Source organism: Heterodontus francisci, chromosome 3 (genome assembly GCF_036365525.1).
Source record: "Heterodontus francisci isolate sHetFra1 chromosome 3, sHetFra1.hap1, whole genome shotgun sequence".
NCBI classification, from domain to species: domain Eukaryota; kingdom Metazoa; phylum Chordata; class Chondrichthyes; order Heterodontiformes; family Heterodontidae; genus Heterodontus; species Heterodontus francisci.
The window spans coordinates 171,011,545-171,028,780 of record NC_090373.1 but is presented as its reverse complement, the minus strand read 5'-3'; the positions used below and the strand labels follow the sequence as shown (position 1 = coordinate 171,028,780).

At 45.6% G+C, this 17,236-nt stretch overlaps 1 protein-coding gene across 3 annotated transcripts in view; it reads left to right on the top strand.

The window, feature by feature from the left end:
- The window catches only part of anapc1 (anaphase promoting complex subunit 1), a 210,645-nt gene that overhangs the window by 139,506 nt on the left and 53,903 nt on the right, over positions 1-17,236 (top strand). For all 3 annotated transcript variants that reach the window (XM_068027605.1, XM_068027603.1, XM_068027604.1), the window contains exons 35-37: positions 12,949-13,025; positions 16,887-16,977; positions 17,097-17,150. In XM_068027605.1, coding sequence (XP_067883706.1) covers positions 12,949-13,025; positions 16,887-16,977; positions 17,097-17,150 — 222 coding nt within the window. The remainder of the gene's footprint in view (positions 1-12,948; positions 13,026-16,886; positions 16,978-17,096; positions 17,151-17,236) is intronic.

The window sequence follows — 17,236 nt, the reverse complement described above, 5'->3', positions numbered from 1 at the left end:
CTTTAATTTAGTTTAGTTTAGTTTAGTTTAGAGATACAGCACTGAAACAGGCCCTTCAGCCCACCGAGTCTGTGCCGACCATCAACCACCCATTTATACTAATCCTACACTAATCCCATATTCCTATCACATCCCCACCTGTCCCTATATATTTCCCTACCACCTACCTATACTAGGGGCAATTTATAATGGCCAATTTACCTATCAACCTGCAAGTCTTTGGCTTGTGGGAGGAAACCGGAGCACCCGGAGAAAACCCACGCAGACACAGGGAGAACTTGCAAACTCCGCACAGGCAGTACCCAGAATCGAACCCGGGTCCCTGGAGCTGTGAGGCTGCGGTGCTAACCACTGCGCCACCCTGTGTGTGTTCAGTCACTGGAAGTTGCTGCCCAATTTAATGTTCAATAACAGTGAGTGTTGATAGTCTCACTATTATTTTTTATCTCAAAATCCAAGCCAGTGTGTCTTGAGAGAAAGCAATTTGATTAATATCTGAAACAAATGCAAAATTTGGCAGATGCTAGAAATCTGAAATAAAAGCAGGAAATCCTGGAAACAATCAATAGATCAGGCAGTATCTGTGGAAAGAGAAACAGTTAACATTTCAAATTGAAGACCTTTCATCAAAACTGATCAATTAATCAGTTGAATAATATCTGCTTTGTCTGACTTGGTTATTATGTTCAGCATCTAACTCGAATTGACACCTCCACTAAGCTGGAGAGGTCTGGAGCAGGACAGAGTCTACAGCATTTGCTGGAAGAAGCATGTGTTATTGGCCAAACGGCATTTCCTTACTTCATTCTCTGTATTTTTTCAGCTTGCAGTATACAGTAGCATGCTTAAATAGATTTCTTACAGTTAAAGCATATTTTTCATCTTCATTACTGAAACACCCTTGTGGTTCATTTTACACACCAACGTTTAAATAGTCATCCAGTAAGTGATGACAGATGACGCCTTTTTAATATTACCTTCTAAACCGAAGATTTCCTTGATGACATAAACTGCGACTGCTTTTGCAGTGTACATTGGTGGCTTTTATCAACCGACAAAACAAATGTTTTCACTATTAGTTGGAGATGAGCTAAGACAATGTTTCTGTTGTCATCTAGTTGATGAGACTCAGTTCTATTCTTCCTCATGCGTTATATTTGCCTTAGCATTAATCCTATGCTCAGTCTGTTTCATTGGCTACCTTTTCACTAAATATAGTCAAAACAACTTAAATCTATTTTGACCATTGGTGGCTTAATCCTTTTAAGGGTAGAAGACATGCATTTGAAACCTTAAATTACCTTTGTTGTCTCTGTAATGATCCCACCATCTTGTCTGATTTGGTTGCATGAAACGTCTTGCCATGTTTTACTACCTTAAATGAGCAACATAAATGCAAGTTGTTCATTAATTGCACATCTAACTTTGGCCCCATTCTTCACAATGGTCATGACAAAAAAAAAATCCACCACTCCATTGCATGTGTTGCATTGGTGCTTAATATCCTTCCACTGGTCAATGGTGCCCTGAGAGGCTGATGTGGTTTATTGCATCCTGTCAAAACCGCCACCTTTTTTGGTTTCCTTTTGGGGAATGACAGAAAAGGGCTTGGCCAATAGTTTGTATCCCTAGCTGAGTTGAAGAGGTTTATGAGTGCCATACACCATAGGCTGTTGCCATGACCCTTGTAGCAAATTTTTTCAGCTCTTCAGGCGTACATGAGCTCTGATTATTCTTCCATATGAGATAATAATGCACAGAGATGGAGTTTGAACATTTGTACAAGGGCAGGAAGTAAGCTTCCTGAGAAACCACCAAATGCAAATTGTAAGCTATCAGAGAGACCAGGAAATGTTCTTCCACACAGGCCAGGATTTTTCAGGCAGTAGCAAAGGATTACTTCTAGTGTACGTTTTTCAATCCCTTAACTGCCTCTATGCTGTCAGACTGTTGATACGACATGTCACCTTGGATGGGAGGCTTAACATCCTCCAGCTTAACATTGACAAGACTGAACTCATCCCTCTTCTGCCCCCACTAAAAATCCACTCCCTCACTGAGTACCTTCTCTTCCTTGACCACTGTCTCAGGCTGAAACAGATTGTTTGTAACCTTTAAACCTGAGCTGAGCAGCCATCTTCCATGTTCACTGCATCAGAAGGACTGCCTCCTTCCATCTCCATAATATTACCAACCTCCACCCATCAGCCCATCCATCACAGAAACTTTTGTATATCTTCATTAGCATCAGATTCCAACACTCCAACTTTTTGCCCCCTTCTATAAACTCCAGATCGACCAAATATCATGCGTCCTGTACCTCACCAGTCAGCTTGCCTGTCATCTCAATCCTTATTGACCGACATTGGCTCCCAATCCTCCAGAGCCCCAAATTTAAAATCCTTGTCTTCAAATTCCTGCAGTATGACCCTGCTCCTTCTACTTCGTGACCTCCTCCAGACCTGTAACCAATACTGAACTCTCCATTCGTTTCGCTTGATATGTAGTGCTTTCATTTCTACCACACCCCGCCCCCCCCCCCACCACCTTCCCTCTACCCCCCACCACATTGACTCTGCTACTTACAGCAGTGTTTCAGAGCTGTCCCATTCTGTTGTTCTTTCCGTAAACCCAGGCATCTTCCCACCTCCCTCTTTTAAATTCTTTTCTGAAGAACCCTTCGGTTTGGCATCCATTTTTCTTTGCAGTGTTTTGGTACTGTTTTTATATTAAGGCTTCATTTAAATGTGATTTATTATTTATGGCAGTGTTTGTTGTGCTGAATACAAGGTTCAGTAGATCATTGCATTTGCATTCCTCAGCTCAGCAATTACCCAGCTCTCTCTCCTGAAGGTGGAGAGCTGTTTAGCTACTGCAGTAACCTCTAAGCTGGGTGGTCGCAAAAAACAAAATATTTTCTTGAGATGCTGGTTGCAAACTGCACCTTTCTTTCATATTCTGATGGTGAATCTAGATAAGGAAGTCTGAGGCCTTATAGCACTTAAGCTGACTAAAACTGCTGATATGGCTGTCTAACCTAACCTCATTTTTAAAAAATGGAGCTATTGAGGGTCATGGCTCAGGAATGGTGAGCACCAGCCCTCAAGCACAACTGCTTTATTCTCTGTGTAGAGAAACCCCAATGTTGACTTTCCTCTATTACCATTTCTGTTTTATTGTTCTACCATTGGCGGCTATGCCTTCAGCTGTCTAGGCCCTAAATTCTGGAATTTCCTCTCTGCTTCCTTGCATCTCTTTCCTTCTTTAAGTTGCTCCTTAAAACCTATTTATTTGGCCAAGCTTTTGGTCATCTGTCGTAATAGCTCCTTATGTGCCTCGGTGTTGACTTTTGTTTGATAACGCTCCTGTGACGCATTTTAGGACACTTTACTGTGTTAAAGGTGCTATGTAAAAGCAAGTTGTTGTTTGCCATGGCTCTGAAGAAAGTACGAGCACACATGGATCAGTGCTGGGGCCTCAATTATTTGCAATCTATATTAATAACTGGATGAAGGGACCAAATGTATTGTAGTCAAATTTGCTGATACAAAGATAGGTGGGAAAGCAAGTTGTGAGGACAAAGGTCTGCAAGGGGATATAGTTAGGTTAAGTGAATGGGCAACAATTTGGCATGGAATATAATGTGGCAAAATATGCAGTTATCCACTTGGTAGGAAGCATAGAAAAGCAAAATATTATTTAAATAAAGGGAGACTACAGAATGTTGCAGTATCTGTATAAAACACAAAAAGTTAGCATGCCGGTCCAGCAAGTAATTAGGAAGGCAAATGGAATGTTGGCCTTTATTGCAAGGGGTGTGGAGTATAAAAGTAGGGAAAGTCTTGCTACAGCTGTATAGGGTGTTGGTGAGACCACACCAAGAGTACTGCATACAGTTTGGATCTCCTTATTTAATGCATTGGCAGCAGTTCAGAGAAGATTCACTAGATTGATTCCTGTGATGAAGGGTTTGCCTTGTGAGGAAAGGTTGAGCAGGTTGGGCCTATACTCATTGTTTACATGAGTGGTTAGGATTTGGAATGCATTGCCTGACAGAATGGTGGATACAGATTCAAAAGGGAACTGGAGAGGTGATCTTATTGAAACAAATAAAATTCTGAGGGTACTTGTCAGGGTGGATGCTGAGGATGTTTCCCCTTGTAGGGGTATCAAGAACTAGGGGGCACAGTTTCAGAACAAGGGGTTTCCCATTTACGGTGGAGATTAAGAATTTCTTCTCTCTGAAGGTTGTGAATCTTTGGAATTCTCTACCCCAGAGAGCTGTGGAGGCTGAATCATTGAATACATTCAATGCTGTGATAGACAGATTCTTGAACTATAGGCGAGTCGAGAGTTACGGGGGAGAAGCAGAAAAGTGGAGTTGAGACAGACACCAAATCAGCCATGATCTTATTGAATGGTGGAGCAGGCTCGAGGGGCCGAATGGCCTACTCCTATTTCTTACGTTCTGTTTTCTTTGGCGGTAGCGATGTCTGAGTTCTAATTTCTGCTTGAACTCTGAGTCTTGCCTCCATAAAATCGTTTTATCTAGTCTGGTCACATATCAGATCTCTTTTGTTTTTCAGTAATGTAAGCTGGTTCACAAAGCTGCTGTGCACAGTTGGTGAAACAAGGATAATCGTATCTCCTTTAGTGTGTTACAGTATAATTGAATAGTACAGCATAGAAGGAGGCAAACAGCCCATCGACTTGAGCCGGCTCGTTCAAAGAGCAATACAGTTTGGCTCTATGTAGCCCTGCAATTTTTTTTCTGCTTCAATTATTTATCTAGTTCCCTTTAGAAGGCTACTTTTGAATCTGTTTCCCTCATTCTGTCGGGCAGTGCATTCCAAATCCTAACCACTCGTGTAAACAAGGTTTTCCCCATCGTCTCTAGTTCTTCTGCCAATCACCTTAAATCATGTTCTCTTGATTCTCTTTATCTCTTCATTTCCTATATCTAAACCCGTCTATTAAATCTCCTCTTACCCTTCTTTGCTGTAAGGTGAACAGCCCCAGCTTCTCCAGTCTATCCATGTAACTGCAATCCCTCATTATGTTCTCCTCCTTTCAGTTAAAAAGAGATGGTCACACAAATGGTGAAAAAATTGTACGAATAATCATGTCACGGTCCCTGCACCAACATAAGAAAAGATAAAGTGATGGGGCATGATTATAACCAGAAAACTTATGTGGAGAAGGCATATTATGGGAAAATAAAAAGAAAAGTTGTTGTGTTACTATTTGGGAACAGTTGGCAGTCGAGAAGAAGGGAAGGAACTTGGCTGAATGGCACAAGGTGATGAGATGGAATAAGCAGCAGCACCATTCGGGGCTTAAGTATCTGGTAATGCGGAGAGGAAAGTCTGGATTCGACTGTTTGCTACCTCCAAAGCAGAGGAGGCGTCTGGAGGAAGTTTTCCATTTGACTCAGCAGTTATTGACTCATTAGAGTAGAATTTACTTTGTGGGTATGGCGGGACACAGGTTGTAGTGGATAAGCTGCCAGATTTACTCTTTGAAAGGTAAAACTGGCTGAGCACGTGACGGGCGGCTGATCCACTCCTGCCCCTGTTCTGCCATCACCGAAAATGGAAATCTAACTCGACGTTGTCTCCACATTTATTTCAAACAGTATGCGGGGTTTTTAGGCACACGTTGGAATAAACAGGCCTTTTATTATTTTAGGATCAGTGTCATATTTTGTTGTATTTAAAAGCAATTTCCATTGCTTGTACAATTTAATTTCATCTGAAGTAGATTCCGATGACCCTATTTACTTATCACGTAGCTGAGCTCTTACTTTGCTTAATGACCACCCACATAGAGTGGAAATCTCAGTGCTGCTCTTCCATTACGTAGCACCCTAAGGTGCACTGGGATGTGACTCACTAATTATGAGCAACCTTTATTGTCAAAAACAAGAATCTGCGTCGGTGGAGAAATAAGTTTTGGGCAAAGTGATTGGTGACCCGTCCTATCAATATGATGAGGCATTTTACAAAGTTTGCATAATGTTTTAACCCCACAGTAACTGAGTTTTGCAATGATAGATCTCAGTTAAGTGACGTAGACAGCTATGACACTTTGTGACTTCCAACACCCAAGTAGGATGGAGAGCACCTCCACGTTCAGGTTTCTCCATTTTCTCGTTGACGAGATCATATCGACAACAGCAATTCCAGGACAAAGCTTAGAAGTGAATCTGCCTGAAGAACAAAGGCAGCTGTCAAGAGAGTTGAACTGAGGAGCTTCCATAACCACTTTTAAACTCGTGGTTTTTGCCCAGTGAACTGAGTCTCAGAGAGATTATTTAAATAATGTAAATCTCCCTCTATGGATTGAAAATTAATATTCTATTCATGCCATTTCTATAAATTCTCAGGTCCTCATTGATACGTTGTCTAAATTCTAGACCTCAGAATTTTGGAGTTGTTCCATACTTGTGCATATTGATGACAATTTTAAGAACAATTTTTAACAGCCAACATTTATGTTTGTGGGACATGCTGTGCGCTGACTGGTTTAACTCAGAGATTCATCAGCTTTATATTCCTCAAACCCATCACACAAAGTTGGACTCATAGTTAACCTGTCTTATATGGAGTTCAAACATAGGCAAATGCCCTGAAATGTCTTGTTTCTTTTCTTTTTCTTCTTTCCTTTTCACACCCTTTCCTGTTTTGTCCCCAACCATTCTCCCACTCCCATTTTCTCTCTCCATTCTCCCTTTCTCTTTCCATCTTTCTCCCCTTTTGCTTCCCTCTTTCTCTTCCCCCTCTTCTTTCCTAACCTCCTTTAACTTCTTTTCCATCTTTCTGCCTGACTTTCCTCATGCTCTCTCTCCCCAACCCCTTCTCTTTCTCTTCCTGACCCCTTCTCTTTCTCTCCCTGATCCCTTCTCTCTCTCTCTCTCTCTCTCCCCCGACCCCTTCTCTCTCTCTCTCCCCCGACCCCTTCTCTCTCTCTCTCTCTCCCCCGACCCCTTCTCTCACTCTCTCTCTCTCTCTCCCCCGACCCTTCTCTCTCTCTTTCTCTCTCTCTCTTCCCCCCGACCCCTTCTCTCTCTCTCTCTCTCTCACCCCCTGACCCCTTCTTTCTCTCTCTCTCACCCCCCCGACCCCTTCTCTCTGTCTCGCTCTCTCCCCCAACCCCTTCTCACTCTCTCTCTCCCCCGGCCCCTTCTCTCTCTCTCTCCCCTCCAACCCCTTCCCTCTCTCTCTCTCTCTCTCTCACCCCCCGACCCCTTCTCTCTCTCTCTCCCCGACCCCCTCTCTCTCTCTCCCTTGACCCCTTCTCTCTCTCTCTCTCTCTCTCTCTCTCTCTCTCCCCCCCCGGCCCCTTCTCTCTCTCTCACTCTCCCCCGGCCCCTTCTCTCTCTCTCTCCCCTCCAACCCCTTCTCTCTCTCTCTCTCTCTCTCTCCCCGACCCCTTCTCTCTCTCTCTCTCTCTCCCTCGACCCCTCTCTCTCTCTCTCTCTTTCTCTCTCTCCCCCGCCCCCTTCTCTGTCCTCTCTCTCGCCCGACCTCTTCTGTCTCTCTCTCCCCCAACCTCTTCTCTCTCTCTCTCCCCCCCGACCCCTTCTCTTTATCTCCCCGACCCCTTCTCTTTATCTCCCCGACCCCTTCTCTTTATCTCCCCGACCCCTTCTCTCTCTCTCTCCCCCCCGACCTTTCTTTCTCTCTCTCCCCCGACCCCTTCTCTCACTCTCTCCCCTCCAACCCCTTCTCTCTCTCTCTCTCTCTCTCTCCCCGACCCCTTCTCTCTCTCTCTCTCTCTCCCTCGACCCCTCTCTCTCTCTCTCTCTTTCTCTCTCTCCCCCGCCCCCTTCTCTGTCCTCTCTCTCGCCCGACCTCTTCTGTCTCTCTCTCCCCCAACCTCTTCTCTCTCTCTCTCCCCCCCGACCCCTTCTCTTTATCTCCCCGACCCCTTCTCTTTATCTCCCCGACCCCTTCTCTTTATCTCCCCGACCCCTTCTCTTTATCTCCCCGACCCCTTCTCTCTCTCTCTCCCCCCCGACCTTTCTTTCTCTCTCTCCCCCGACCCCCTCTCTCTCTCTCCCTCGACCCCTTCTCTCTCTCTCTCTCTCTCTCTCTCCCCCGACCCCTTCTCTCTCTCTCTCTCTCCCCCGGCCCCTTCTCTCTCTCTCTCTCCCCCTCCCCCAACACTTCTCTCTCTCTCTCTCCCCCTCCCCCAACACTTCTCTCTCTCTCTCTCCCCCTCCCCCAACCCTTCTCTCTCTTTCTCTCACACCGACCCCTTCTCTCTCTCGCCCCCTGACCCCTTCTCTTTCTCTCACTCTCCCCCCGACCCCTTCTCAATCTCTCTCTCTCTCTCTCTCTCTCACTCACTCTCCTCCCAACCCCTTCTCTCTCTCTCCCCCAACCTCTTCTCTCTTTCTCTCTCTCTCTCCCCGACCTCTTCTCTCTCTCTCTCTCTCTCTCCCCCGACCCCTTCTCTCTGTCTCTCTCCTCCCCGACACCTTCTCTCTTTCTCTCTCTCCCCCCCGACCCCTTCTCTCTCTCTCTCTCTCTCTCTCTCTCTCCCCCCCGACCCCTTCTCTCTCTCTCTCTCTCCCCCCGACCCCCCCCTCTTTCACTCTCTCTCTCCCCCCGACCCCTTCTCTCTCTCTCTCTCTCTCCCCCCTGACCCCTTCTCTCTCTCTCTCTCTCTCTCTCCCCCCGACCCCTTCTCTCTCTCTCTCCCCCCGCGACCCCCCCTCTCTCTCTCCCCCCCGACCCCTTCTCTCTCTCTCTCTCTCTCTCCCCCCTGACCCCTTCTCTCTCTCTCTCTCTCTCCCCCCTGACCCCTTCTCTCTCTCTCTCTCTCTCTCCCCCCTGACCCCTTCTCTCTCTCTCTCTCTCTCTTCCCGACCCCTTCTCTCTCTCTCTCTCTCTCTCTTCCCGACCCCTTCTCTCTCTCGCTCTCCCCGACCCCTTCTCTCTCTCTCTCTCTCCCCCCCGACCCCTTCTCTCTGTCTCTCTCTCTCCCCGACCCTTTCTCTCGCTCTCTCTCTCTCTCTCCCCCTCCCCTGACCCCTTCTCTCTCTCTCTCCACGATCCCTTCTCTCTCTCTCTCTCTCCCCCTCCCCCGACCCCTTCTCTCTCTCTCTCTCTCTCCCCGACCCCTTCTCTCTCTCTCTCTCTCCCCGACCCCTTCTCTCGCTCGCTCTCTCTCTCTCTCTCTCTCTCCCTCTCCCCTGACCCCTTCTCTCTCTTTCCCCGATCCCTTCTCTCTCTCTCTCTCTCTCTCTCTCTCCCCCCCCCCCGATCCCTTCTCTCCCTCCCTCCCCCTCCCACCCTTTCTCGCCTCCCCCCCTCCCCCTTGTTTTGCCTGCTTTCATCATTACTGGCCTCCAGAATTTTGTGCTGTTGGCAAGGATGTTATCTTTTTTTTTGATGGACCTTTGCTTTAACTGACCTTGTTGTTACCTTGGGAAGTCAATCAGTGTGATGCAAATCATGTAACCTGACGTAGTTAGCACTGAACCTAGATTAGTCAATGGGAACATTATATCCCGACCACACCAGGTGCCTGAGGCACTTGCTGTAGTATTCTTTCAGCCTTTGATGCTCAGGAGTAGAATGGGGAACCATGGTGGAAGATTGAAGACTTTGTGTTTTTTCTCTAGTATTTGTTGTTTTTTATTCATTCACCAGCTGTGGGCATCGCAGGCAAGGACTTGATTCATTACCCATCCCCAATTGCCCTCGAGAAGGTGGTGGTGAGCCGCCGCCTTGAACTGCTGCAGTCCATATAGTGTAGGTATACCCACAGTGCTATTGTGGGGGGGGGGGTGGAGTTCCAGGATTTTGACCCAGCGACAGTGAAGGAACGGCGATATAATTCCCAATCAGAATGGTGTGTGACTTAGTGAGAAACTTGGATGGTACTCCCATGCATCTGCTGCCTTTGTTCTTCTGGGTGGTAGAGGTTGCTGGTTTGGAATGTGCTGTCAAAGGAGCCTTGGTGAGTTGCTGCAGTGCACCTTGTAGAAGGTACACACTGCTGCCACTGTGCATCGGTGGTGGAGGGAGTGAACATTTAAGATAGCGGATGGGGTGCGGATCGAGTGGGTTGCTTTGTCCTGGATGGTTTTGAAGCTACGCTCACCCAGGGGAGTGGAGCATATTCCAACACACTCCTGACTTTTGGCTTGTAGGTGGTGGAAAGACTTTTGGGGAGTCAGGTGGTGAATCAGTCACCACAGAATGTCCAGCCTTGAACCTGCTCTTATAGTCACAGTATTTATCTGGCTGGTCCAGTTAACCTCCTGGTCAATGTTAACCTCCCAGGATGTTGATGGTGGGGGATTCATTGATGGTAACACCGTTGAATGTCAAGGGATTTGGTTAGATATTCTCTTGTTTGAGATGGGCATTGCTGGCCTTTTATGTGGAGCTAATATTATTTGCAAATTATCAGGCCAAGCCTGAATGTTGTCCAGGTCTAGCTGCATGTGAACACAGACTGCTTCAGTATCTAGAAGTTGCGAATGGTGCTGAACATTGTGCAATCATCAGCGAACATCCCCACTTCTGACCTTATGATGCAGGGAATGTCATTGATGAAGCAGCTGAAGACGTTTGGGCCTAGGACACTACCATGAGGAACTCCTGCAGCAATGTCCTGGGGCTGAGATGTTTGGCCTCCGATAAATACAAACATCTTACTTTGTGACTCCAATTGCTGGAGAATTTTTCCCCTAATTCCCATTGACTTCAATTTTGCTAGGTCTCCTTGATGCAATACACGGTCGAATGGTGCCTTGATGTCAAGGGCAGTCACTCCCATCTCGACTCGAGTTCAGCTTTTTTTGTCCATGTTTGGACCATGACTGTAATGAGGTTTGAAGCTGACTGGTTCTGGAGCAACCCAAACCAGGCATTGCGAGCAGGTTATTAGTGAGTAAGTGCTGCTTGGTGGCACAGTTGTTGGCCCCTTTCATCACTTTACTGATGATTGAGAGTAGACTGACGAGGCAGTAATTGGCTGGATTGGATTTGTCCTGCTTTTAGTGGAGAGAACATAGCTGGATAATTTTCCACTTTATCAGGAAAATGCCAGTATTGTAGCTGTACTGGAACAGCTTGGCTAGAGGAGCAGCTAGTTCTGAAGCACAGCTAGGATATTGTCAGGGACATAGCCCTTGCAGTATCTAGTGCTCTCGGGCATTTCTTGATATCACATGGAGTGAATCGAATTGTTTGCTGATAATTGCAGTGTTCAGAACCATTGGTGACTTCTTAGATACTGAAGCAGTCTGTGTCCACATGCAGCAAGACCTGGGGCTTGGGCTAATAATTGGTAAGTAACATTCCTGTCACACAAGAGGGCAGCAATCAAAGACTGGCATCTATGATGACAGGGACCTCGGGAGAAGGCCAAGATGAATCATCCAGTTATCACTTTTGGCTGATGTTTGCAAATGCCTTGTCTTTTGCACTGAGGTGTTCGCGTCTACAATCATTGAGGACGGGGTTTTTGATGGCGTCTCCTCCTCCTGTTGGGTATTTAATCGTTCACCAAATGTACCAGGCAGTGACCATCATACAAGAGAGAATCTAACTATCTCCCCTTGATGTTCAACAGCATTACCACCTCCCCAAAACCTGTCCACTATCTACAAGGCACAAGTGAGGAGTGTGATGGAATATTTTCCACTTGCCTGGATGGTTGCCGCTCCAACAACACTCAAGAAGCTCAACACTGTCCGGAACAAAGCAGCTTGCTTGATTGGTACCCCATCCACCACCTTCAACATTCACTCCCGACACCTTTGGTGCACAGTGGCAGCAATGTGTACCATCTACAAGATGCACTGCAGCGACTCACCAAGGCTCCTTCGACAACACCTTCCAAACCTGCGACCTCTACTACTTGGTAGAACAAGGGCAACAGGCACATGGGAACACCAACACCTGCAAGTTCTCCTCCAATTCGCACACCATCCTGACTCGGAAATATATTTCCGTTCCTTCACTATCGTCAAAATCCTGGAACACTCTCCCTAACAGCACTGTGGGTGGAGCTATACCAGATGGACTGCAGCGGTTCAAGCGGCAGCTCACCACCACCTTGTCGAGGACAATTCGGGTGGGCAGTAGATGCTGGCCTTGCCAGCAATGCCTACATCTGCTGGATGATTAAAAGAAAATTCACAACTAGATGTGGGAGGACTGCAGAGCTTTGATTTTTTTTTCCAGATTTTCTTTTTAGATATTGCTCTGTTCTCATGCAGCAAAGAGTTTTTTTAAATGCATTTGTGGGATGCGAACATCGCTGGCTAGGCCAGCATTTATTGCCCAACCAATTGCCCTCGAGAAGGTTGTGATGAGCCTCCATCTTGAGCAGCTGCAGGTACACCCACAGTGCGGTTAGGAAGGAAGTTCCAGGATTTTGACCGAGCGACAGTGAAGGAACGGCGATATAGTTCCAAGTCACAATTGTGTGTGGCCTGGAGGAGGTGCTCCATCTGTCTGCTTGCCTTGTTTCTTCCAGTTGTTAAGAGTTTGGAACCCTAGAGTTAGGGTTTGGAAGGTTCTGTCAAGGGAGTCTTGGCAAATTGCTGCAGTGCATCTTGTAGATGGTACACACTGCTGCCACTGTGCGACGGTGGTGGAGGGAGTGAATGTTGGTGGTGGATGGGATGTTGATCAACTAGGCTGCTTTGTCCTGAATGGTGTTGAGCTTCTTGAGTGTTGGTGTCAGGATAATGTGTTTTGCTTTACAAAGTCTAAGTATCTGATAAACTGAGCAAGCAAAAATGATGTGTCTTCTGGACTAGATGTCTCCTGAATGCAGCAGTAATTTTTAATCCTAAGGCGTTGAAATTTAATTGTGGAATTTAACATTTCCATTATAAAAGAGGTTTGGCTCCATTCACGTGATGCTGTTCCATCCTTATCCTCCAATTAAAACTTTTACTTGCCACTTTTATTTTTATAGATTGTTAGACAGAACAATGCATCATTAAACACAATGGACGGGCAAGTACCAGAAGATGTTGACTTGCAAACCATGCGGTAAGTTTAAATTTAGGCTTTTCTCTTTTTAAAAAAAAATTTAACTGTCAGCAGGTTTTGGGTTGATGTCCACTCCAGAGACTTGGGCACATCATCTAGGCTGGCACAACAGTACAGGACTGAGGGCGTCTGTACTGTTGGGGGTGTTTTGGGGGGGTGGTGTGGTGAAGTTCACCCCGGTGTGCCAGCCTATATTTATTCCTTAACCAACAGCATTCAAACAGATCAGCTGATCATCATCATATGACTGTTCGTGGGACTTTGTTGTGCACGAATTTGATGCCACATTTCCTACATTACAACAGTGACTACACTTCAAAAGCACTTCATTGGCTGTAAAGTACACCGGGACATCTTGAGGTTGCAGCCTATGCTACATAAATGCAATAATATAAAAGCAAAATACTGTGGATGCTGGAAATCTGAAATAAAAACAAAACACTGGATATACTCAGCAGGTCAAGCAGCATCTGTGGAGAGAGCAACAGTGTTAACGTTTCAGGTCTGTGACCTTTCATCAGACCTGAAACATTAACTGTGTTTCTCTATATATAAATGCAAGTCTTTTATTTGTGAAAATTCCACAAACATGGTTTACAAAGTATGTCACGAGCAAAAGAAATGATCTGTGGTATGCAGCCAGTTCTCAGTATCTCGGGTGTGGGAGAACTTTCAGCCCATCTAACTCATTCTTCCATTGAAACCAGCACAGCACCTGTCTTTTGACCCATTCTGGAGTTCTTGCCTCTACTATACCACTTGGAAAATTGTTCCAGGCGTCAGTTGCTCTTGGTTAAGGAATTGCTTGCTGACAACAACCTGAACTTACTTGTCATCAGCATAAAAACTGAAATGAAAGGTGATTTTTTTAATCAAAAAGGTGTAAAATGACACTTTTGTATCATTTTACACGTCCCACTTTATTTGAGTTTCTTTTCTAAACACCCCTGAGATTAGAACTGAGAGTGATTTTCTGAAAGTGTGTGTATCAGTTTGCTGAAGTGTTTTGACAGGGGAGGATGGAGGTGATTTTGTGTCAAATTATTCAGAGGAAGAAATTCCTGGTATGATTCAACCATATCAGTCTGAACTGCAAGTATCGGATAGTGATATAGAGTAACTGATAGAACAAAAATAGAAAAGGAAATACTAGTCAGTAAATTGAGTTGAATGAAAGGTAAAAAGTTTTTGAAAAGGAACACTCCTCTTTAGATGAAGCCTGCATTATTTTCATCTTTCAGTTTCAAATTATGTTGTGCACCATTGCAGTAGTTAACTAATCTCACACAGCACAATTTCAACTAATTTGCTGTTTGTAATGGTTATAAAGAAGTAATGATTTAAAATATAATGAAGTATTTTACCTGTGAAATTGCTTTGTAGGCTGAAAGTATGCACTTGTTAGAAGCAAATGTAAACATGACCAGTTTAATCAGACAATATCCCTAGCTTTATAAATTTCAAGTTTGGAAGGGATATCACCACAGAAGTTTGGAATGTTGTCCACATTTTTGCCTACAGACCTACACCCATTCAGATCATTTTCCATTATCTATAAAACCTATATCTCGATTTTTCCGTCAGTTTCCTATCAGGCTAAAATGCAAATTTTAATTATTTCCCCCCAATTATTTGTCACTTGTTAAATATGGCATAAAGCCATTTCTTCTTCTTCTTTGGCCTCCTTGTCTCGAGAGACAATGGGTAAGCGCCTAGAGGTGGTCAGTGGTTTGTGGAGCAGCACCTGGAGTGGCTATAAAGGCCAATTCTAGAGTGACAGACTCTTCCACAGGCGCTGCAGGTAAAATTGGTTGTCGGGGCTGTTACACAGTTGGCTCTCTCCTTGCACTTCTGTCTTTTTTCCTGCCAACTGCTAAGTCTCTTGCACTCGCCACTCTTTAAGCCCCACCTTTATGGCTGTCCGCCAGCTCTGGCGATCACTGGCAATCGACTCCCACAACTTGTGGTCAATGTCACAGGACTTCATGTCGCGTTTGCAGATGTCTTTAAAGGGGAGACATGGACGGCTGGTGGGTCTAATACCAGTGACGAGCTCGCTGTACAATGTGTCCTTGGGGATCCTGCCATCTTCCATGCGGCTCACATGGCCAAGCCATCTCGAGCGCCGCTGGCTCAGTAGTGTGTATAAGCTGGGGGTGTTGGCCGCCTCGAGGACTTCTGCCTTGGAGATACGGTCCTGCCACCTGATGCCAAGGATTCTCCGGAGGCAGCGAAGATGGAATTAATTGAGACGTCGCTCTTGGCTGACATACGTTGTCCAGGCCTCGCTGCCGTAGAGCAAGGTACTGAGGACACAGGCTTGAAATATTTGGAATTTTGTGTTTTGTGTCAGTGCGCCATTTTCCCACACTCTCTTGGCCAGTCTGGACATAGCAGTGGAAACCTTTCTCATGCACCTGTTGTTTTCTGCATCGAGAGACAGGTTACTGGTGATAGTTGAGCCGAGGTAGGTGAACTCTTGAACCAATTCCAGAGTGTGGTCGCTGATATTGATGGATGGAGCATTTCTGACGTTCTGTCCCATGATGATTATTTTCTTGAGGCTGATGGTTAGGCCAAATTCGTTGCAGGCAGCCGCAATCCTATCGATGAGTCTCTGAAGACTGTCTTCTGTGTGAGATGTTAATGCAGCATTGTCAGCAAAGAGGAGTTCCCTGATCATGACCTTCTGTACTTTGGTCTTCGCTCTAAGACGGGCAAGGTTGAACAACCTGCCATCTGATCATGTGTGGAGGAAAATTCCTTCTTCTGCAGACTTGAATGCATGTGAGAGCAACAGTGAGAAGAAGATCCCAAACCGTGTAGGTGTGAGAACACAGCCCTGTTTCACGCCACTCAGGATAGGAAAGGGGTCTGATGAGGCAGTGCTATGCTGAATTGTGCCTTTCATATTGTCATGGAATGAGGTAATGATGCTTAGTCGCTTTGGAGGACCTCCGTTCTTTGCTAGTAGTCTCAAGAGACCACGTCTGCTGACGTGGTCAAGGCTTTGGTGAGATCTATGAAAGCAACGTAGAGGGGCATCTGTTCGCGGCATTTCTCCTGTAGCTGGCGAAAGGAGAACAGCATGTAAATGGTGGATCTCTCTGCTCGAAAGTCGCACTGTGCCTCAGGGTAGACACGCTCAGCCAGCTTCTGGAGTCTGTTTAAAACGACTCGAGTGAAGACTTTCCCCACCATGCTGAGCAGGGAGATTCCATGGTAGTTGTTGCAGTCACCGCAGTCACCCTTGTTCTTATAGAGGGTGATGATATTGGCACCAAAAATGTCCTGTGGTACTGCTCCCTCATCCCAGCACAGACAATCTGTGGATAAAAGACACTACACTCCACCTCAATTAATAAGCAGTGGGCACCTGACTGTTTAAGATGCAGTTTCCCAAATTCAGAATTCCTGACATCGATGCTTCATGTAACCTTTGGGCCAATGCTTTTCCATTCTCCTACCCCATCCTTCCAGCCACCCAATACCAGTTGGGATAGCTGAACATGCTGACCTGCTTCCACCTGTTATCCATATGGTTGAACCACACAGGTGGTTAGATCCTTTCCCTTTTGACCCAACACCTGACCAGCAGAAGTTGCAATGTCAGTCTTCAAGTATCAATGGTAGCCTGATCTCCCCACCACCATCAGCATTGGTAACAAGTTGCCAGAAAACATGGGGACTGAAATTATTATTTTTAGAACTTAGTCGGTTAGTTATTTCAGAGCATGAAGCTCCTTCACACCCACCACCCTGTCAAAAAGTAATTGATTCTAACAATAAAATAATGTATGTGAATAAATTGTTGCTCATCCTCTGAATAATTTGAACTCTATTCTCATAATGACCTTACAGCCAAGCTCATATCAACATTATTGCTGGTGCCTGTATGGCGATGGGCCTTCGATTTGCAGGTTCTTCTAATGCAGCGGCTTTCAATTGTTTGGTAGGTAATGCCATCAATTTCAATGCTGTTTTTTTGAATGGAGAAACTTAATTCACAAGGCTTTTGTCACTTTGCAGAAAGTGTCTCCTTGTATAGTAACGATTGTTTTTATTGTCTAGTACAAATATGTGAAAATGTTTCTGGAATCTGTCTCCTCACCTGTGGCAGCACTGGTAAGTTTCATTTCTCCTCGTCTTGAATTTTATGATCAATTCATAGTTACAGGGTTAAATTGTTTGTAGTTTTTCTTAATTTGTGC